The 23,564-nt window shown below is 48.7% G+C and overlaps 1 protein-coding gene across 2 annotated transcripts in view; it reads left to right on the top strand.

Moving 5' to 3' along the window:
• Positions 1–23,564, top strand: part of ELL (elongation factor for RNA polymerase II) — a 237,924-nt gene that overhangs the window by 87,456 nt on the left and 126,904 nt on the right. For both annotated transcript variants that reach the window (XR_015302609.1, XM_086947018.1), the window contains exon 2: positions 6,937–6,984. Coding sequence is in view for 1 of the 2 variants with exons in the window: in XM_086947018.1 (XP_086803144.1) it covers positions 6,937–6,984 (48 nt within the window). In the remaining variant the exon portion in view is untranslated. The remainder of the gene's footprint in view (positions 1–6,936; positions 6,985–23,564) is intronic.

The raw sequence follows: 23,564 nt of genomic DNA, 5'->3' as shown, positions 1-23,564 counted from the left end.
TGTGTAGTCTCCGGACCCCCTCCGGGTGCCTCAATCGCGGTCACCCCTTATCACCGGGTGTGCCTGAGCAAAACAGTGTCTCAGTGCTCGGATTCCTGCTTCTGCCAGGGCCGCGGATTCGTCCTTCTGCGCCTCCGCCTCAGCAGTGGGTCGCGGTCGCCATCTTGACCCACAGGGTGCTGCAGAGTCCGCGTCTGTTCTTCCAACTTTCGGGCAGTTCCAGCTCGGGTCCGCGGTCTCGGAGTACTCCCCAGCTCTCAGGAAGTCTTGGTGTTGTGTGGATTAAGTTCGTGGTACTCGGGGTTATCTGTATCGTCGGATTTCAATGCACGTCTTAGTCGGCCATGCTGTTGGCCCCCCCCCATACTATTACAAACTTAAGCCTGGTACGCTAACTAAGGGGACAGCGAGATATCAATGGTGTAGTCTTGTGGGGGAGTGCAGACATTCCCACGGTAAGTGTTCCGTTGGGACCAAATTCTACCCCATTTCTTAGGTCGGCCCGGGCCACATAAACCGTCTTTTCTCTGAACATACACCAGTCCATGTTCTCCTTCCAAGCCGTTATCGTAGGTGGTCTGTGGGAACCCCAGAGTTGCGCAATATCCCTCTTGGCCACCACATTACCAAGAGTCGCCCAAAAAGTCTGGGCCGTGTTGTAGTCCGTAGGTTCCCAGACATTAAGAAGGCATCGTCTGGCCTCAGGCAATAGAGAGACCCCGGTGACTCTTTCCATAATCGCATGCACTCTAGACCAGAAGGCAGCCACATCAGGACACTCCCAAATGATATGCAGGAAGGTACCACTCATACCACAGCCGCGCCTACATAGCCCATCAAGAAAGTAACCCATTCGCACCAGACGCGTACCAGTTACATATACACGATGGAGGATCTTCAACTGTACGAAACTGAGGCGGGCGGGTATGGCCACCTCCTTAGGGGAGGAGAAGGCCGTTTGCCAATCCTCGTCATCTAGTTCCAGGCTGTCCATGATCCACGAAGCCCTGAGGCGCTCAAGCAAATCAGCCCTGTTATTGATGAGCTTTTTGTAAATCAGTGATATGGTACTATCCGGCACATGGCCGTCAAGGATACAGTCCTCCAGCGGCGAGGATTGGGGAATCTCCGTCCCCGGGGGGAAAACTGAGGTCCAGGCATGTCGCACCTGAATGTACCTGAAGTGTTCCTTGTCATCAAGCTCATATTCAATTTTGAGCGCAATCAAAAGTCTTAATACTACCTCTGGACCAGAGATCCTCCACATTGCTTATACCAATATTGTCCCATTTATCGAATCCTTTCGTTCCCCACAAATCGCCCAAACGGTCAGAATCATACAACGATGTCACTCGGGTCAACCTATCACTCCACCCCATAGCAGCATTTGCGTCTCGCCACACTCGCACAGCACTTTTTGTGGGGCCAGTCAGGGCATCAAATGGTTTCTTAGAATACAGTGCCCTGTTAAAATTCATGCCCGGCAGAAGATGTTTATCCATTGCAAAGGCAGGAGTATGACTGGGGGCGTACGTCACATGATTAACTGCGCATAGCTGCGAGGCCCAGTAGTAGCGTCTGATGTCAGGGAGGGCGATGCCACAGTCATACAATGGCAAAGTGAGTTTGGGTAGGGAGATACGAGCTCGCCCGTCCCAAATCAGTTTCCTCTGAAGGCCCTCAACCTCACGGAAATATCCCGGAGGTATAGGATCAAAGAAGTTCTGAAGTGCATATAGGAACCTGGGGAGCGACATCATCTTAAAGAGAGTCGCACGCCCCAATGGGGAAAGGGGCAGTCGTCGCCACCGTGAGACGTCAAGTTTAAGCCGCTGGAGAGGGGCATGGAGGTTACGCTCGTAACGGACGGCGAAGTTCAGTGAGATATGAATCCCCAGGTACCTAAAACCAGTCTCAGCCACCTGAATCGGAAATCTACGGGGCAACAGGGGTAGATCCCCAGCCAGAACGTAGACGCAGGACTTAGTCCAGTTGATAACAAGACCCGAGTTCTTCTTGAAGGAGGTATGAACATCGAAAAGCACATTAAGAGACTTTCGGGGGGAGGTGAGATAAAGAAGAATGTCATCTGCATATAGCGAGACACGATCTTCAAAGTCAGGGGTCCACTGGATACCCCTGATCGAGGGTTCACAGCGAAGCCACCCGGCCAACGGTTCCAGAGCAAGGGCGAAAAGCAACGGAGACAGCGGACAACCCTGATGGGTGCCCCGTCCAAGTGCAAAAGTACCGGAAACCCTGCCATTCACCACCACCTGGGCTAGCGGTCGTTCATAAAGGAGCTGCACCCAGGCGATAAATTTCGAGCCGAAACCAAACTTAGCGAGAGCTGCCCAGAGATACGGCCATTCTATCGTATCAATAGCCATAGTGGCCGACTCAGTCAGAGTTCCAGCTCTCGCGAGAACGCCGTGGAGTCTCCTGAGGTTAAGGGCGGTATTTCGGTGCGGGATGAAACCGGATGGATCAAGTCGCCGACCACCTTAATCAGTCGATTAGCCAGTAATTTAGCAAGTATCTTGGGCTCAGCATTAAGCAGTGAAATAGGCCTGTACGAAGCACAACAATCGTGCGGCTTACCTTCCTTGTGAATGACAACGATGGTTGCCAGGCGCTGATCAGTAGGAAGGAGACCAGTATCGAAAGCCTCGAGAAACATATTTCTCAGATGGGGCGCCATTTTGTCAGGCCGTAATTTGTAAAGCTCAATAGGCAAGCCATTGGGCCCCATGGCCTTACCAGATCGAAGGGCACGAATGGCACCAGCGACCTCATCCACTGTTATAGGCGCATCCATCATGGCCCTATCCTCATCAGAAAGGCAGGGTAACGCGATATCGCGCAACAGCAAACGGGAGTCACACTCATCTCTATCGCTCACCGAGGCATAGACCGTCTAGAAATGGTCCACAAAGCAATCAACAATCCCAATCGGGTCAGACACACGATCCCCATTCGACTTTTCAATCACCGGCACAACTCGATTCGCTCTCTCTGACTTATCCAACCACGCAATGAGCTTACCCGCCTTATCACCCACTTCGTAGAGTCTACCCTGCTGCTCCCTATTCATAACTTTAGCAGCGTCTGTCACCAGGGTTCTCTAGTCGGCCTGCTTCAGAGCTAGGAAGTGCAAAGTTACTCAGCTGATAAGTAGTAACAAAAAAACAGACGTCGAACCACAATGTCACTCCTGGTCCGATGCACCCCCCTCTGCTCCACCGGGGCGTCCGTTTAGACCGTCTCTGTTAGGCAATGAGTCAAGCCAGTCGCTGGCGCAGTCTGGTCGATCAAAGAAAAAGGTCCGTTCCTCATATTCGATGCGTAATCTAGCTGGAAACAACATCACATACTTAAAGCCCAAGTCCCGCAATCGCCTCTTCACTCCCTGGAACCCCATCCTTTGTCGCTGGACCTGAGGAGTAAAATCCGGGTAGATGTTGACAGTACTATTGTCGATCTTCAAGGGGCCACGACCCCGGGAGGCTTGAAGGATAGCATCTCTATCCCGAAAATGGAAACGCCTTGCAATGATAGGCCTCGGGGGGGCCCCTGGTTTAATCTTCCCACCCGGGAAGCGATACGCACGTTCAACAGCGAAGAGTTTGCGGAGTCCAGCGGGGGCAAGATAGTTGAGGATCAAATCCTCTACAAGAAGGTCGACGGAGGTGCTCTCTGGATTTTCTGGCACTCCCACCAAGCGTATGTTTCGCCGGACCCTATTTTCATGTTGATCCAGTCGTCGGGCCATCAAGTCGTGCGACGATCGTAGGTTGCCGATTTCCGACTGTGCGTCCGCCATATCAGTGATAAGACTGGAGGTCTTTAAATCCAAGGCCTTAACCCTCTCATTAGTCTTGGCCAGATCAGCCCTGATAAGTGTAACATCGACAGCCACAGTATCGATCTTGGAGGCAAGAGCCTCATACTGTTGTCCCATATCAGCTTTCATCCCAGTAATGGCGCTCATAAGGTCCTGGAGAGAAACCTCCGATGGCGAAGTAGAGTCCGTCCTGGGGTCCGCAAGAGTACGGCCGGGACTGCCGGGGGTACCCTTCGGTTGCGTATAGCGGTCCATAACATTAGTCTGAGTAGGTCCCCCACGGATCGGCGTCTTTGTCTTGCGCCTCTCGAACTTAGGTTTGGAAGCCATATTGGAGTCTGTGCCCCGAAGGGGCCCTCTGGACCTGGTGAAAATGGCCGGAGCTGATGGGATACAGAATCAGAATTTATTTTGGCCAAAACGGTAGAATGCAAATCGAGGGAGAAGTCAAGGGTAGAGAGATGTGGCAGGACAACACAGCGGGTCGGAGCTGCACTGACTTGGGAGCAGATCCGCTCGTAGAATAGTCAATCAAGGGGCCGAGGAGAAATCGAAACTGAAAGTGACAATGAGGCCGACTGGGGAGATGTCCCTCAGGCCGTTGTTGTTGACTTACTCCTCGGCACACCGAAGGAGCAGAGTCCCCGGTCCCGATCGGGGTGGGCCAGAAAGATGAAGTAGGCATGAAATCGGCTCCCGACGTCTAAATTCAATTTTTGAAAGGATAGTAGAGTCAGCAAGAGTAGGTCTTCAAAAGCCCATAATAATAATCAGGATATTTTGAGGATAGTCGCGAGAGGGCGGCGCGGGTCCCGGGAGCCCTCTGCTTACGCGACCATCTTAGACGCCTGCGTAGCTCCTCCTCCATCTCCTTCATTGTTTAACCTGTATGTCGAACCGCTTACGGAAATTCTTCGAAATTCTAAAATAGCTTTTCCTATGTACGCGGGTGACACACAGTTATACATTAAAATCGCATCTCTGGAAGACATCAAGCTAATGAACGAGGCTCTACATACAACATTAGAATGGTTAACAAGCAATCATCTGAAGCTAAACACCCAGCAAACGGAATTCCTACTAATCTCACCACCGAAGAACCACTCAGAGTCCAAGGAATGGTCCAAAATGATCACGGCGCTTAACTGCACCCCTTCCTTAGTTGATTCGGCAAAATCACTAGGAATCATACTTGATGAGAACCTCGATATGAAAGCTCATATCAAAGCAATGGCCAAAAGTGCCCGTTTTCAATTGAGCTACATTAGAAAAATGAAACCTTCCATCTCTCAGGCGGATCTTAAACTAGCAGTCCAATCATTGGTAATCTCGAGGATTGAATTTGGCTGCACTACTTTAGCAGGACTACCCGAAATCTCCACAGCCCCACTAAAAGCATGCCTCAGCTCAGCTGCAAGAATGTTCACCGGATCGAGAAAATTCGACAATATCTCTCCACACTTGAAAGCATTAAACTGGTTACCGTACGAAGCCAGAATTCAACTAAAAATGGCATGTATCACTCATAAAGCAGTCCACTACAATACTCCAAGGTACCTTGCCCAAAAGATTGAACTATCTGGAGGAAACAGACCAACTAGGAGTGCCAAGGAGTTACTGCTGAGACCGCCCATCTTCCGGAAGAAGAAAACCTACGATAGAGCTTTCTCAGGAGCAGCGCCCAGAATCTGGAACTCTCTTCCACCAAACATTAGAAAAATAACAACCACAGCGTCATTCAAGAGGGAATTGAAAATATTCCTAATGGGTAAATACCTCCAATAGACGATACCAATCTTTTAAGCCCCATGTTCTACTATGGTAACCCTTGTAGTTGATATCGATTTGTACTTAACTTCGCTATTTAACCAGGTATAGTTATATTTTACAAAACTGTATCTGTGTATTACTATACATGACTTTGTCTATGCTACCTCATGCAAATTGTACTTAACTTCGCTATTTAACCAGGTATGGTTTTATTTTACAAAACTGTATGTTTATTACTATACCGGATTATGTCTATGCTACCTCATGCAATGTAAAGTGCTCTGATACCGAAGGGTCTTGTTCGCGCTATACAAAAATCTCTAATAAATAAAAATTTGTCCTGGCAGAAGTACCTAATCCTTCTTTGGACTAGTAATAAACAAAGGAATCAAATTAAAAGTAAGATTCTCTAGTCCTTCCCACTTCAACCCAAACGTGTGTTACTTAGAAAGTCTGCGCTGTCCTGAAATGGATGAAGCCTCTAGTCTAGAGCAATGGTTTTAAACTTGGGATTTGTGTCACCTTGCTTGGGTCTGTGACGCCTACTTAAGGTCCCCAGCTGTTTGTAATACTTAAACATATTACGTGATTAATAATAAAAAAAATTACATAATGTAAAAATGTTTCTTTTAAATGCCCCGCAAATTTGATCTCAGTGGCAAAAAATCATGTTGCTCTCCTTAGCTGGATTGCGTGAAGCAGTTCAAATAAAGCAAACTGAATCTATGATGGGTGACGTAGTGCCTTCATTGAAGCACTAGATGCACGGACCAAGAGCTCATACATTAGGAACAAAACAGTGAGACATTTCTGCAACTTTTACAAATAAAAGTACATTTTTAAAAGCTTCATCCTTTGCATGTAAATGTGATTTTGATTTTTTGTTTGTAAATTAAATATTTCTTAATTTGTTTCTGTATTTTTGTGCATTGTTTTGAGATTTAATTTATAGAGAGTGCTTAGGTTGTAGTCCCTGGTTTCTGGGACTGGTTAAGTCCGAGTCCACAGAGGTCAAAAAGGAAAAGACTGGGCATTGGTTAAACGGGTATGAAGATCCTAATGGAAAAGTGACAAGAAGAGAGTGGAAAACACGCTATTAGAAGAGATGGGAATGTGATAGTTAGCCTCTTTTAGAATTTGCTTATCCTGTCCTTGTATTCTTTCTTACTTTATTAGAACATTTCTCCCAACCGAGGCAGTGACTTTATGATTCCACACTGTCTTAATCAAAAATATGTTTTCAAATGTCTAATTGAATCTTGATTTGTGAATATTAATTTAGAACTGTGTAAACATCTGCTTATTCTTTTTTTCTGTTTTAGGCTCCGCTTGCTCCAAAGCCATCGATCCGTTTTCAAGGCACACAAGGGGTAAGGGTACAAATGCCTTTTGTCTGCTTTTTAGTCATTGAGACCGAAAGTCTATGCTAGTGCTGTTAACATTTAGAATATTCTTGAATTGCCAGTTTTTTTTTCTTTTCAACACTTTTAAGTCTAAGGTATATGCGCACTACAATTGTGGAACTCTTCACTGCAACAATGCTGAATTTGGGGTATTTTCTGTGTGAGTAAATCTGCTCCTGCAGAAGGGTTGTGGGGCATTTTCTGTGTGAGTAAATCTGCTCCTGCAGAAGGTTTCTGTGCATAAGCAAAAAATACTGTTCGCAAAATAGGATTTGAATGGAGAGACCACCTTAGAATTGTTGGAGGTGCAGCAGTAAGTGGCCTCTCCTGGGTAAAATGGCTACTGTAAATATCGATTGTTTCATACTTACGTTAAAAGATGTTTTTCGCTTGGTTCCGAAACGCACCTGAAAGCCCCAACCTGAGCTATATGGAACCTCGGTGAAAGAAATCTCTCGACAATACTTAATAACTGCAGGCTCTAATATATTATACTGCTAATTAGAGGTCCAGTTTATTGAATACTTTGAAGTGAAATATCCTGGACCGTGTATAAGTTGAAATGGGCCGTGCAAGAGTATGTTTTTTTTTAAAACATAATGTTTATTAGTCTGCACCAACAAAGATGCACAGCCCCGAGCACCGGAGTCTGATGCATACATCAACAAGACGAATATAGCATAGACAGACCATTTGGTCTTTTAAAGAACGTGAAAGAAACACCCACCCCACCCCTATCCCCCTCCCCCCCCACCACCCCCTGGTTGCGCTGCTGCCGTACCCCAGTCCACTTTAATGCAGTAACACATACAATGATTGCACACCAGTTCCATCCAGGCGCCCACAACACATTCCGACCACCCCCTACAGTGAAAGTGCTGGAGGAAGATCACTCTCCGGAGGAGGGTCCAAATCCAGCCCCCTATAGTCAGCCATTGTTTCCAGATTTGAAAATGCTTTCGGGGGCACCCCCTGGCCAGGAATATGGGCTGCTCCAGTCCTATAGAAAAGTCCATGCCGTTCTTCCAAGCAGCCATGGCCGGGCCAATAGAGCCTTCCAGGCCCGAGCGATATCACGCTTGGCCAGTGCGAGGCCAGACAGCAGCAAGTGACGTTTGTAGCGATTTCCCCCTACCCCTTCCATAACCTTCAGTAGCGCCAATCTCGGATCCCTGGGCAGCTCCCACGCCAACACGTCTGAGAGACAGCGGAAGACCCCAGTCCAGAACCTATGCAAACCGGAACAACCCCACGTGTGTGTAAAAGTGTGCCCACCTCAGACCCACAGCGCAGGCAGTCTGGAAAACGTCTCATGCCTGCCTTCCATAGCCGCTCCCTAGTAAAGTATGTGCGGTGGAGGTATTTGAATTGTATGAGTCTAATTCGTGTGGAAATTGCCGCCCCCCTAGGACTCGCCAGGGCCTCCATCCAGTCCTCCTCCTCTGACTCCCCCACATCCCCCACCCACGCCGCCCGCAGCTTCTGCAGATTAGGGGAGCAGTGTCGCACCAGGGACTGGTATACCCGGGACAGTTTTTTATCTGGGAGTTCCCCCATGAACAGTTGAACCTCTAGTGGGCTAAAGTCCGGGAGCGAGCCCACGTCCGTCAAGTACGGCGTCAAAGCATGTCGGAACTGGAGAAATCGATAGAATTGAGAACGGGGCATCTCGAATTCGGTCTGTAGGTCCCGAAAGAACTTCAAGGTACCGCCGGACATGACATCCCCCAAGGGGGAGATACCGATAGCATCCCAGCCACCAAAGCCTTCAAGGATCTCTAAGCGGGGCAAGCGGCCGTTGCGCCAAAGCGGGGTCTCCCGGGTGAGGACATTCCACCACTTCATCCTACGTAGCGCCTGCCGCCAGATAGAGAAGACCACCTGCGTGGCTGAGGGAAGGCCCCGCCGGAGCCGTGCTGAGTAAAGCAGCGTGTGGGCAGATGACGAGCCCATCAGGTGACGCTCCACCGCGTAGGCTGGATCACCCCTGTCGCCATACCACCAATCATTGAGGACCAACAGGTGCGCAGCCGGGTAGAACGACAGGATATCGGACGTGGCAAGACCACCTGCATACATGGACAATTAGCATGTCCGGAGTGCCACCCTCACGGCCCCCCCCCCCCCCCCCCCCCTCCCACAGAAACCCACCCAGTGCAGAGTTAACCTGCTGAAACCAGTGGGGCGGGATGGGATATGGATGATTCTGCAGCTGGTATATAAGCCGCGGGAGTGCCACCATTTTAAGTATGGCCGATCTCCCATAAATAGACATGGGCATACGAGACCACACCTTCAGATCAGCCCGCGTGCGATCCTAGACCGGGTCAAGGTTGCGAGCTCTGGAGACTCTCGCGCTTTCAGACAGATAGACTCCCAGGTACTTCATCCCTCCTGTGGCCAATTGTAGATCCGCCGCCCATACGCCAGCCCTCTGTCCGTCACCCAGCACCCATAGGGTGGACCTTACTAGGGTTCACATACAGACCAGAGGATTCCCCGAAAATCTGCAGGATACGCAGCAGCCGCGGCCCAGACCGATCCAGGTCCTTGAGGAAGAACAGCACATTATCTGTGTATAGCGCGAAAGCCCCTGAGCTGGGCGTCAATATGCACCCACGCGGCCAAGGGCTCCATAGCCAGTGCAAACAGATACGGGGAGAGGGGGCACCCCTGTCGTGTTCCCCTCAGAACCGGAAAGTGCCGGGAAGTCACCACCCCCTCCCCCCCCCCGACACGCACGGACGCAGTGGGACTAGTGTATAACAGCTGTACATAGCTCAGAAAGCGAGGACCCAAGTTAAGGCGTTGTAACAAGGCAACTAAGTATGTCCAACTCAAGGAGTCGAAGGCTCGGTCCATATCCGCTAACAATAGTGCGGCCGGCTCACCTAAGCTCCTCCAGGCAGAGATCGCCAACTGGGCCCGCCTGATATTGTGCTGGGTCGCCCTCCGGGGCATGAAGCCCGCCTGGTCCGGGTGTACCAAGTCCGTAATGTAAAGCTTCAGCCGGTTAGCCAAGGCCTTGGCCAGCACCTTGGCCTCCGTATTAAGTAGCGATATGGGGCGGTAGGACGCGTGACTCTCCGGGGGTCGGCCCGGCTTCAGGAAGACTACTACCTCCACATGCCGCCAGTCCGGTGGGAGCACCCCACTCTCTCGCGCCTCCTCAATAACCGGGCGCAGCCGGGGGCCCAGCTGCACGTGGAATCGCTTAAAGAATTCACAGGGGAAACCGTTCGGGCTTGGCGCCTTCCCGGGGTTGAGTTCACCCAGGGCCGTGCCCAACTCTTCATCGGTGAGCGGCTTGTCCGATAGGGCCCGCGCCTCGTCAGGGACCGACCGCGGGGGAAGGTTATCTATGAACCGCTGAACCACATCGGCCAACAAGCATTCCCGAGGCGCATACAGCCCCTCGTAATATGTAGCAAAACTCTCCGCGATAGCCGACGACTCAGAAATCGGTGTTCCTGCCGAGTTCATCAATTGGGGCAACGATTGGGTGTGGAAAATACCCTGACACAGGCGGTGAAGCATCCTACAGGATTTGTCCCCCCACTGGTATACCCTGCTACGGGTCGCCAACCAGGCCTGTTTCGCCTCGTCAAGTAGAACCGCCGCATACTGCTGCTGAGCCAGGACTAATTGCCGTCCTATAGACCGACCACCTTCCTCCCTGCTCCGACGTTCCAGGACTACCAACTCCGCCTCCAGCTGCACCAGCTCCCACCGCCTCTCCGCCCGGGCCGCCGCACACCAGGAGATGTCCGCCCCCGTAAGGTAGGTTTCATGGCTTCCCAAAGGGTCGTCGGGGAGTCAACTGAGTCGCAGTTAGCCGTTAAGTACAGATCTATTTCCTGCGTCATATGTTGTCTGTAGTCGCTCTGTAACAGGTGCCAGCCAGACATGCGCCATCGGAAAGGGTGCCTAGGCGGGCCCACACAAAAGGTAAGAGCCGCTGGTGAGTGATCGGACAGGGCCCTCGGCAGAATGTCTGAGGGCACTATTCTCTGGGCCAGCCCTCTGGGAACAAATAGATAGTCCAACCGAGAAAACGAGCCATGTACAGAGGAAAAGAAGGTATATTCTCGGCGCGCGCCATGCCCATACCTCCAAGCGACCAGGCCCGTGGCAAGGGCTCATAGCTTGGTGGGGGGTCCCCCCAAGTCTATGCCAATATCAGTCACCCCTCTCCCCCACCGGTCCATATGGATATCCATCACATAGTTCCAATCCCCCCCAACCATAGCAAGGGTGTCCGGCACCTCACTCCAAAGGGACATGACCTTTTCAGCCAGGGACCACTGCAGCAGCGGCGGGGCATATATGCTACCAAGTGTCACCCTGTCGCTCCCAACCCTACCCTGAACAAATATGTACCTACCCTGGGGATCGGACCAGCTCCGTTCATATAAAAAGGCTTCTCTGCGATGAATGAGGACTGCAACCCCCGGGAGCCCCTCGTGAACCCTGCGTGGTAAGCATGTGTGTACCCAAATCTTTGTAAGCACAGCGCCTTTGTACCCAATAGGTAGGTTTCCTGAAGTAGCAGAGCATCAACCCCGGCCCGCTTGGCATAGCGAAGAACTGCCCCCCGCTTGACTTTGTCTAACACCCCCCTCACATTCCAACTCATGAGGCGCAATGTGCCCGGAGCTATCCGCCCCCCATTCTGAGCAGTCGACATTGTAAATAGGCAGTGTATAGGCCGCGGCGGCCCCGACGGTCCAGCATACAAACCTCCCCCAGTGTGAGGACCACAGCAACATGAGCGCAACCAAGACCACCCCCCACCCCAACGCAGCCCCCCCCCGCCCCCCCCCCGCCACGCTCCACCCTGCACCTCCCAACGTGGAAGCACCTGTTGCGGCCGGATTGCGGCCTGGCCCCCAACGGGGAGCCGCAAGCCACCCCCTCCAATGGAGCCCCTGAACATGCCCCATAACTAGGGAGTCGCCACTCCTACCTACCCCCTCATGGAAAGCAGGTGACCAGCCCCAAACTGTTAACTCCCAACCACCCGCCCTCCACTAGGGGAGCCTCCCGCCTATACCTAGCCCACCCCCCACCCCAGCTAACCCTGATTAACCTACTGAATACGTAAACATATCGGCAATGCATCGCACCCATGCTATCGGAGGGCCTATGGTACCCAGGGGTATGGCACGCTATCACCGAGGGCAGTTACAATACACCAATCATATGTCCCACAGAACCTTCAAGTGCCCTTTTTCTGAGTCCCAACGTCCTCCTTGCGAGAGTATGTTTGTAGTTGGCAGTGCAAACATTACTGCTACAGCACAAAATTGAATATTTCACTCTGAAACAACACACAATTGGCCCTTCTTCAATGCAGTGACTCTTTATAAGTGTTTTTTATAAGCAGAGTTTGCACTGGAACATTAATGTGAACTTTTCTTCTACTTAATTACTTCAACTTAGAATTAATGAAGCACTATAATGAAAGTCAGGACATTATTGGGTTTTGTTTTTAGTTTGTGGACTTTCACTTTGTGCATGGCTGGTGTTCTTTCTGTGATATTCATCAACAAGCTGGTTGCTATAGTAATGATCCGAAGGCCTGTAAAATGATAGCAGCCTACCAGTTTGCTATTTTTAAATATTATATCCTGGATGGAAAATTGTAGAGTGCACATATGTTTCATAACTTTGTGAGTCTTTTTTAACCTAATGAGAATCTGATTTTCCTGTTAGTTGATTTTTCAACGACTAATAATAACTTTAGGAAAACATTTGTATACTAAAGAGGTCTGATAAAATCTCTAGAACAGCACGTTGAAACTTGGAGAGCAATGTCTCCACGTAATCTCTCAATCTAAAACTAAGCATTGAAGTTAATCGTGAACTTTACATATCTGTGCTTCTGTTGTACGGCAGAAGGCTGGTTAGATATCTGGTAACTGTCAGTAGTCACTACAGAGGGCTGTGGCAAGTGTTACAGTTTTGGTGATTTTAAATCTGTGTCTCTTCGTTTTTTTCCCCCAATCTTTGATAAATGGTCTTTCATTGAATCCCTATGTGGATATCAGCCAGGAACACATTTTTCATAAAAAGGGTATCCAAGGCTAAAGAAATAAACACCTTGATTTGAAGGGCAGTCCCATATCTTGTCAAATGTACAAGACTCAGCATGCCAATTTTCCAACTCAAATTTTCTAGAGACTCCATAATTGGTATTTTATTAAAATTCTTAAACATCAGTATATCTCTACCCATGTGCAATATCCTCAAAAACATTTAGATTGAGAACATCCATCAGATGTGTCTCCTGCAGCAGTCCGATCTATGTTCCCTGCCGCCAGAGATAGGTCTGGATCCCATACCTCTTAACATAGGAGTTGAGCCCCCTCACGTTCCATCTCACCACCTTAAAGCGGGCAGCCATAATCACATATGCTCAACTACCCCTCACCCCCATTCTTTACCCACCCACCACACCGCTGCTGCAAAACAAAACTAATCCCAAACATCATAACTTTCCCACTGGGTAAACACAGCCTAACAACACACGTCACTCCAAGTAACATAGTCCCATTGTACCCCACCCGATAGAACCTCTGTCACAGTCAGCTCTCAAAATTAGCAATGCCATGGGGGAGCAGCTGCACCCAGTGTCTCAACCGCAGTCGCTGACTCTGGTTACAACCAAGCCCCATGCAACCACTCTCGCCACTTTACTATTTCTCATGCTCTCTCACAAATCATACATAACACCGCGTGTCACCAGACACTTCTAATCCTGCAGACTCTCCACTAACCAAACTAACAGAAAAAACTCTCAATAACAGCCACAGGAGCAAAAAAAATAGGGTGGGGCGTGGCCCTATCTGTGATATGCAGCACAGGCCACTTGGTCATTCAGTCATATACATATAGAGTGTGCCATCTACCACAATGAGGCTCAAGCATCGCTCATGTCTCCATGAAGGCCTCCGACAGTCGCCCACAGGGGGAGACCATAACTCTAGTGAACAGCACCTATATCCAGCGGTCAGGAAAGCCAGGCATCAAATCAGTTCTACCCCATCTCCGAGGTCTCTTGAACCACATCCCTGATACTGTCGTCTGAATTGGAGACCGTCACTACCTCTACCAAGGCTTTCGCCGTCTCCCTCTGTGACTTTCGTTGCTCCAAGTCGGACTACCACCAGAGAAGAGGATGTAGAAGATTCATCATCTTGTCGCTTTCTCCCCGTTGTCGGCGGCGAGTGGTGGGAGCTCCTCACCCGTTGTTTGGAATCACAGGGCGTGGTAGTCGCTGGAATCCGACCATTGCCACAGACCTCCAGCCAATCCCACACCACTTCAGGGGTGGTAACGAAGTGTGACCGGAATGCATGAATCGCCTTTAATTTTTCTGGGTATAAGAGCATATATTGCAGTCCCATAGCTCTCAATTTGTGCTTAAGCCAAAGCTGCTGAACCTGTCTTGCATAATTTGGGAAATTCTGGATCACATGGTTCTCGAACTGTGGGTCTCCTGACTGTGTGACCGCCTGTAGTATAGGTTCTCTGTAATTAAGTATTTTCTCTATCGTAGTGCAGGGGTACACTAGCAGGCGGTCTCCACAGCAGGGTGAGATGAGCCCTTTCCACCACAAAGACCGGAGATAACTGGGCCAAAGGAATCGTCTTTAAAAAAAAAAAAAAAAAAAATCCCCTTCAGGGAAATGTTCTGGGATCCAACCCTCCGCGCAGATTACAGCGGCGGGAATTGCCCTCTGCGTTCTCTGCCATAAGTTCCAGTGTGTCTGTTTTTGTTTACGCTCCAAATTCAGCACAAAGGGTGGCCCCCTCCTCAAGTTGGGAGACTTCACGCTCCATGGTTAAGGTTCGCTCCTCCACCTTGCGGGGATCTGCTCTAAGCAAGCTAATGGCCTGGAAGACCGTCTCTATCTTTGGTTGGACTGCCGCACTTGAGGACACGATGGTGGCAAGTATTTCGGCTCCTGTTGGGCCTTGGGGATCCCATGAATTGGTCCATCTTCGTTTGCTGGGTACCTCTCTGTGTTCGATCCTCTCTCGTGTTAGGCCCCCAAGGGCTCTCAATCTCCGAGTGCGATCCTCCTCATGTCAGGGAGTGGCAAGTTATAGAGGCCAGAATAATTGCCCAAATTAAAGCTGGTTGCAGGAATCTGCAGAACAGTTGCTGCACCCACCTACCCAACAACACCTCAGTTGTACAGGGTGATAGCCATCGGGCCGCCAGCTGATCCCCAGCATCTTGATTATTTCCCTTAGGCAGCCTCCTTTCCTAGATTCAGCCTTCTGACCCACAGGGCTCAAGTCCTCCGTGCGCGCGAGGGGCGCATCGCAGCGTTTACAGTGTCCAAGGGCGACAGCGTCTCCCAGTATGAAGACCATGCTGTCTCACCCTAGCACCACACCCCTGCAGGTAGGTCCTGCAGTATCAAAATACAAACAGAGATGCCCCGGTCCACTGTGTGTGTTTCTGTACTAGTAACTAGGAACCAGCAGGAATTATACAAAAGAAAAATGAGTTGCATCTGGCTGAGAAATTCCCATCAGCCCACCCTTCTGGCGGAATCTCATCATGTGGGAGTTGGTAAACAATCCAAACACCGCCCAAACCATCAAGTGACGGTGCGGATGTGGATATCAAAAGAAACTCTAGCCAGAATGTTACTCAAAAGGGTGATGCTAATGAAGTGCAGTGCTCAAGTGAAAGTGATAATTAAAATTAACTACTTAGACAAAAAATATGTTTAATGAGGATTGTCCAAGTGTTAAAGTTAAAACCACGCCAGGTAGTCTGAATCTATAACTACACTATGGCGCTGTACAGGACGGTCAACATGTTTCAGCCTAAATGGAAACTCTATCCGGCTTTCTTCAGGACTCCAGTGATGGTAAGCTACTGCAAGAAAGAAAAAGAAAATCTAGTGTAATGATAATGTGCAAAGTAAAAGTTAAATAATATACTTTACAATACTTATATCTACCAGGAAATTGGAGCCCCAATGTATACTGGAAGAAGTAAATTGTCTTTCTCCTGTTGGAAGAAAAATACACAAAAAACACACACATATTTACATGTATATATCCACATGGTTACAAAAAAACTGTACAGACAACACAACTGCATGAGTATTATATACTCTGCATAATCGTGAGCATAATAGCTCTATCACAGAAAGGAAATTCCTCTCAGTAATACTCACCCAGCTTTTTGTGGGAGAACGACCTCACCTCACCCGGCAACCGCTCGGGAATTTGAGGCCCCGCTCTGATATGTAAGAAACATTTAACAATTAACAAGCACTGTCTCATATGCCCAGGCAAATTGCTTTACAAATAAATCCTAACAATTTGTTATAGACGCTATCCTGTCTTCCCATGGCCTACCCTACTCAGGTGCCAGAAAAAAGAGAGAAACAAAGAACTCATGCTTGTGGAAAAATACCAGAAGAATTTTGTGGCATGATCATTAAAGTAGAGACCAATACTCTATGCTGTCTTCTTTTCCTCCCACATCTGATCTTAACTAAGTACATGGGAAAAGAAAGTTATACATCGAACAACTACATAGTCAAAAACAGATCATTCAGACCTGCCTCACTTCAGCCGAGTGTCAATAGCTCAAAAAATAACTCAAAAAATAAGAGCCTTACCTGTCCGTCGGTACCTCTCTCTGGCATCCGAGAGGAAGTGGAGGTACTGACTGGACATCCCCTCGCGTTTTTATAATGGGGCTGATTGGTTAATTGCCTCCGTTAGCAGGCCAATTAGAAGCCATACCACTCTGCGCCTGTGCATTGCCAACCCGATTTGTAGCTAGTCAGTCGAGCGTGCGCGAGGAACGCTAGTCAAAACGCGCATGAACACTACTCTCTCACGCATGCGCTAATGCATCCCGCCCGACAATACATACAACTGCACACGAAGTGCACTGTACCTTCGTAACAAAGTCTATTAAGACTGAAGGGAATGTATGGCGTTATGTAGTAACAGACCCTTATTCGGTGCTCTTGTTAAAAAGGTGCATTATAGCTTATCGTAACAGCACCCACCAATCGCACATCATAAGCATACGCTTTATTTTTTATAATATATTATATAAAGAAGGGGGAGCAATTGTGTCATTACATCCCTATCTCTATACATCGTTGTTAATTTTAGGAAGGATACTGTTAGAAAAAGATCTCCGTTCACAAACAATCACCGCGCATGCCCAAAAGAAGAGTCACTGCTCTCTCATTAGAACACTCACGGGTATACACTCCTTAACTAAAAAGGCAATTCATTTTTGCAAAACACATGCAAGAGAATCAATATTAGCAGATTGGTCCAAAAACGGGAAGACGTCGCTACACTAAGTGTTAGTGGAGCGAAAAGTGTTAATTAAATAAACAAGAAATACATTATATCTTGAGGGGTATTTATATATATATGATCTTACATAAGGATGTTTCTGTAACAGAAACAGACAAGGGAAGTTGAACCATCTCCCTTATCTCGAGATCTCACTCCACCTCTCAATCTTAGGATCCCTTCTTTTTGAATTGATACTGATCCTGAAGCCAATGGCAATAATGTGGGTTTATTGCCTACTACAGTGACACCCACGGGATGGCATCATTCAACCCCCTGCTATCACTTTGAAGCCTGAAAATCCATTTCTGCTCTTTTACAAATAGAAACATTGAGATGTCACTAATGTGCGATGGAATGTATGGATGTTCCAAAATCACCCACTTCAGATCTTCTGCCCGATGTTTCATAGACAGAAAGTGGTTGGTCAGACAAGAAGACTGCTTATGACACCGGATGGTGCTCTTATGTTTGCTTATTCGAACCTTCATTTTGCGGGTAGTGTGGCCAATGTACCTTAATGGGCAGGGAAAAGTTATCATATATATGACACCTTCGTGTATTCATTAGGCTGCCAGTCCTCAGGGCGGGGGTCGCATTGTCCCACCCGCTAGAGGCTGTAATGCAGAAGACCACATATAAGCGACATAGGCTCCCCCACCACCATCAGCAGCTAGCTGCACCCCCAATGCAACAACTGCTTACAGTAGTGCTCACCTGCTGCAGCTGTTACTGGCCGCATAAAACACAGTCCCGGTTCATTCATGTCGTTGTGGCCTCCCCAGCCCCGCCACTGGATATAAGCCGGTTGCGACTCCTGATACAAAGACAGTGCAGCCATGCGGCAGAGTAGCCGCAGTCCTAACCATGGGGGCTTGCTCAGCCTCGCCATGAACCCCCGGCAGAACAAAGCCCTTGTGTTCCCTGCTGGAGGGTGAGAGACCTTCAACCTCCCAGGCAATAGCAGATCAAGTTACCGCTCCACCGACATATCGACTGATATGTTCACTGGTGCCAGCAGCCGTCATCCAAATCATCGGGCCACAGTCGCCCCTCAGCACCATTCAAATGAACTAGGATCCGCCCGAGCACCCATCGTTGCACCACACTGCCTCAGGTACCAACCAGTTGCAGCTCCCGAAATGGAAACTGCGCAATTGCCTCGGGCGTCTCCGACACCAACTGTCCGCTCCCGGTCTCTCAGAGATAGTCTCGCCACAGGCTCGTCAGTGATGGCAAGCGACCTCCTGCCACTTTCCGTGCGTACCTCCTCTGTGCGAGGTAGCCACGCTCCCCAGCCTGGGGACAGTACAGCTAACTTAGCCTGAGGCACCGGCGTCCAAACTCCTCAGCAGACTCTCATATTGGTAAATTACTACCCCAGCCGATCACAGTCCTAAGCTCCGCTCCAGAAATAGGCTGCACCATCCCCGGGGGCTCTCTGGCTCACCTCCGGTTGCTGTGTGCAAGGCAGTTTTGCTGCAGTGTTCCCTCCTCCTCACCAGCCCCGAGGGGTACTGCGTCATCAGCGCGGCAGCACAGTTCCAAACCCTGACCTCCTCTTCACCAAGCCCCAGGCCAGCGAATATGCAGAAAATGACAGGCACCACCTGCGGGTGCACACTACGTCCTCACTCCTCCACTGCACAAGGCAGCTACGTTCCCTGACCAGGGACTATGCAACCAACCCCACTTGAGGCACCGTATCAGTATTGCGTCTCCCCGCATGCTGAACTCCACAGCGAATCGAGCCCTCCAAAGACCACGGGAGCTGGTTCCTTGTTGCCCAAGTCGCCTGTGTCTAGAGTACCCTCAGTTTCTAGGGCACTGCATGTCGTCCCCGCCACTAATCTCCAGTGGACCACATCCCGGACTCCAATACTAATTCCGGGCACCCCTGCCATCCTCCACGATAAACATAAACTCCTCCATGGCCCCCACTGCATAGGCGATCCAGTGAGTAGGCTTACTCACCAGGCAACAGGAAGCACAAATAATGGAGTATTCTCGTGGGGCGGAGCTCGAGAAGCTACGCTCTGGCGGCCATGTCTCCATGCCATGCACCCTCATCCTTCGTGTTAACTGAGTTTAAACAATGTTTCATGGGCAGTGGCAGAGCCAAAACCCAATGTGTCGAGCATCCTGCAGTAGAAATGCCATGTTTTAGGTTGTTTGGCAGTGGCATCTAGATTTCCAGACTTAGTTAATGATATTACATATGTTTGCTTATGATAAGTGTTCTTTGAAGTCTCTTGCTGAGGTGCTGAAAAATAGAAATAAATAGTTCACAATAGTAAGTATTTTTTGCTAACAAGAAAAGCCACCTAAAGGTACTCATTCTAAACCTGACCTACGATAATGTATTGTGAACTAATTTATTATTTTGTACTTTATTATGAATGGAATTTGTACAAAGTACCTTATCCACATTGTTTAACAGTTTGATTCCTGTAAAGCATTGCACACTTCAAACTAATGTTTGGCAGCGGTTTGTCTGTTGCATCTAGTCACATATATGACTTTTTAGCCACTTAAAGGTTGGGAGCCAGTGAATATCAACATAAAAAAATACCCTCCAACCTGCCTCTTTATTGTAATATCTTTTAATTGTTGCAGTGTATTTCCCAGTGTCCTACTTACAGCTTCGTATGAATGGTACACTATATTTTCCAAACCCATGATTTTAAAACTTACAGAATCCTACCTGATGCAGTTACCTGCATCAAAGGCTGAGAAATACATAATTTAGAGTATTAAGGTTAGTCAGCCGTCAGACAACTTTTAGCATAAGACCATAATGACTGAATAACCCATACTGTGGTTGTCTTGTCATAACCTAAAGAGGCGTTCTCCTAGGTTATTTTCCATTGCAGAAAAAATATTTAGGGTTAAGACAGTCTATGTTGAACAATTTCCTTATTGAAGGCCAGTGGTGAAGTGAAATCTAGATCAACTGTTTGGAGAGCTTGCATTGAACAACACTCTATTTGTTACAGAGTTCATTTTGCCAAATGGAATGCCTACTGAACGGATCTATTTCACATAGTGGATTTATATAGCATAGGTTAACTATAAAGCAGTGAGCTACTTGGTATGGGGGCTAATTCTCAATCCAAATAACTGACTAACATATCCATCACTCAAATTACTTTTATATTTTTGCTATACTAATTCACCACTTAATTCTTTATGGGTTCCGGAGTAGCGTGCTACTCGCCGAAAAAGTGCTTTGACGCCTCATCAGGGGTTGTAAGCGCGATATAAATGCAATTACAACACAATACCTTTCGGGTGCTGTATAAGGTGATAGGATGGCATAGGGCTAAAAGAGTAGTAAAGTGGATGTGTGGGTCATGAGGAGGAGTGGTGAACAAGAGGTCTTTATATGATAGACACATCTGGCCGCAGATTACTTAGCTGTGAATTTCCCAGGCATCAGACTGGATCCAGAAGATTCTACTGGGAACAATAACCCTGCGCGCCAGTAGGTGGTGTCGGTGGTGTCGCGCGCCTCGTGTGACATAGTTGGCATCGTCCGCGCATGGAAGTGACATCCACGTCATCTATGGTGCCACCTTGGCACGCTGACCTCAGTTCTGTCCAGTCAGCACCAGTCAAGTGCTGATCCGCGAAGAGAGCTACCATGCAACACTTTGATAGGTTTTTTTGCTGACCCTTTTGGTGTATTGGAAGTCATGTCGAGGAAGTCTTCAGGGTTCTGTCACTACACCATGTCTCTGACGGACTTGCATTTGGTTTGCCTATGGTATCTGAAATGCGACCACAACTCTAATTTGTGCTCCGACTGCCAGGCAAAGGTTACAAAGGTTTTAAGTTGTGGTCCCTAAAGCTCCTTGTTGCTGGGAAGGCAATACCGTGTCACTTGACTCCTCGGAGGTCACAATCCCTATCAAAACGACTGTCCATGTGCAGCTCTAGGAGTCTCAGTCCTCTTAGTCACTTTCAAAATCATGGGGACATTTGAGTAAGAGACCTAAGCACAAGAAATCAAAGCGTGCTTTGACTTATCACCATCCATCGTCTAACTTTACTGAGGAGCCTCAGCTTTCAAGAGCCTCTAACCATATCCACAGACGTTTGCCTGGTATGGAGATTAACCTGTTCGGAATAGTCCCCTCCACATACTAGTGTTGGAACAATTTTTCTTCTGCTAAAAAGCCGCAGGGCATTCCCACATTTGGAACTAACAACCCTTGCCACTGACATTACTTGGCTGAAATCCCTCAAACCACAGGAACCCCAGAGAGAATTCCTTTCTCCTCCCTCTCCAATTTGCGTCTTATCCTGACTCTGCAGACCATTCCTGAAGCCCACACTCACTGCGGGACTCCATCCATGACCCAGGGCTGTCCACCTGTCCTGAAGAAAACCCACCGCGACACACTACTCATGCGTCGTTTCGGTCGAAACGTCGATGCTTAATACCGTGGTTCAGCCTCCGCATGCTCTCTGGGCTCGACAGAAAGCATCTTAGCCACAACCAGAGAGAATCACTAATTGAGCTGACTCCCATTTAGATCCTTATATAATTGTATATAATTTCACTAATTGTATATACACTTTGTCACTAGCACTTGCACCCATGTCACTTTAAATACACTTATCACCACCTTACTTTGTTTTCACCTGGACAGCCTTGCTAATATGTCTACCCATGTTCTGGTTGTAAATATTCAATAACAAAAACTTGTTTGCAAAATGTCTTTGTATTCTCTTTTTCTTACAGGGGTGTTGCAAATAGTTTCTGCTTTGTTGGGCACTTCTGAGTTATTCTCCCTTAAATTGATTGAGCATAAATATGTGTTTGCACTTTGTTGATTTGTTCTTGATACACAAAGCAATTGCTGTTCCCCGACAGAGCCATTGTAGCTTTTTGTATACTCACCCAGGCTCTGAGGGTTACTGGGTTACCCCATTGTATAATACCAGGTCTAAACAAGCACTGGCGTTGCCAATAGGTCTCGCAGTAGGAAAGTTTGAGCTATTGGTTGTGTAAATGACAAAGCCCTTTATGTATTCTAAATGATAACAACAGTGAAAGGCATTGTTATTTGCCATTGTAATAGTTCCACCTGTCGTACTGCACGATCAATTGGCAACGTGAGTGTTGTTCGTGTGTGAGTGGCGTTGCGTGTGTGAGTGGCGTTGCGTGTGTGAGTGGCGTTGCGTGTGTGGCGTTGCGTGTGTGAGTGGCGTTGCGTGTGTGAGTGGCATTGCGTGTGTGAGTGGCGTTGCGTGTGTGAGTGGCGTTGCGTGTGTGAGTGGCGTTGCGTGTGTGAGTGGCGTTGCGTGTGTGAGTGGCGTTGCGTGTGTGAGAGGTGTTGCCTGTGTGTGAGGCGTTGGCTGTGTGATTTGTGTTGCCTGTGTGAGTGGCGTTGCCTGTGTGAGTGGCGTTGCATGTGTGAGTGGCGTTGCATGTGTGAGTGGCGTTGCATGTGGCAGTGGCGTTGCATGTGTGCGTAGTTGAGTGGTGTTGCGTTGTTTAGTGGCGTTGCATGTGTGAGTGGTGTTGCATGTGTGAGTGGCGTTGCATGTGTGAGTGTTGTTGCGTAGTTGAGTGTCGTTGCGTAGTTGAGTGTCGTTGCGTAGTTGAGTGGTGTTGCGTTGTTTAGTGGCGTTGCATGTGTGAGTGGTGTTGCATGTGTGAGTGTCGTTGCGTAGTTGAGTGGCGTTGCATAGTTGAGTGGCGTTGCATAGTTGAGTGGCGTTGCATAGTTGAGTGGCATTGCGTAGTTGAGTGGTGTTGCGTAGTTGAGTGTCTTTTAGTAGATGAGTGGCGTTGCGTAGATGAGGGTGAGGTGTTGAGGGTGAGTAAGGATGAGTGAGAGTGAGGGTGAGTGAGGTGTTGAGGGTGAGTGAGGTGTTGAGGGTGAGTGAGGTGTTGAGGGTGAGTGAGGTGTTGAGGGTGAGTGATGGTGAGGTGTTGAGGGTGAGGTGTTGAGGGTGATTGAGGTGTTGAGGGTGAGTGCGGGTGAGGAGTTGAGGTGGAGGCGTTGAGGGTGAGTGAGGGTGAGTGTGAGGTATTGTCATTGAGTGTGAGTGTGAGTGAGGGGGTGTGAGGGTGATGGGGTGTGATGGTGAGGGTGTGTGAGCGTGAGGGTGTGTGAGTCTGAGTGTGAGTTATTGTCATTGAGTGTGTGTGAGTGTGAGTGAGGGGGTGTGAGTGTGTGAGT

Source organism: Lissotriton vulgaris, chromosome 12 (genome assembly GCF_964263255.1).
Source record: "Lissotriton vulgaris chromosome 12, aLisVul1.2, whole genome shotgun sequence".
Classification (NCBI taxonomy): Eukaryota; Metazoa; Chordata; class Amphibia; order Caudata; family Salamandridae; genus Lissotriton; species Lissotriton vulgaris.
This window is presented reverse-complemented; position numbering and strand designations above follow the sequence as displayed.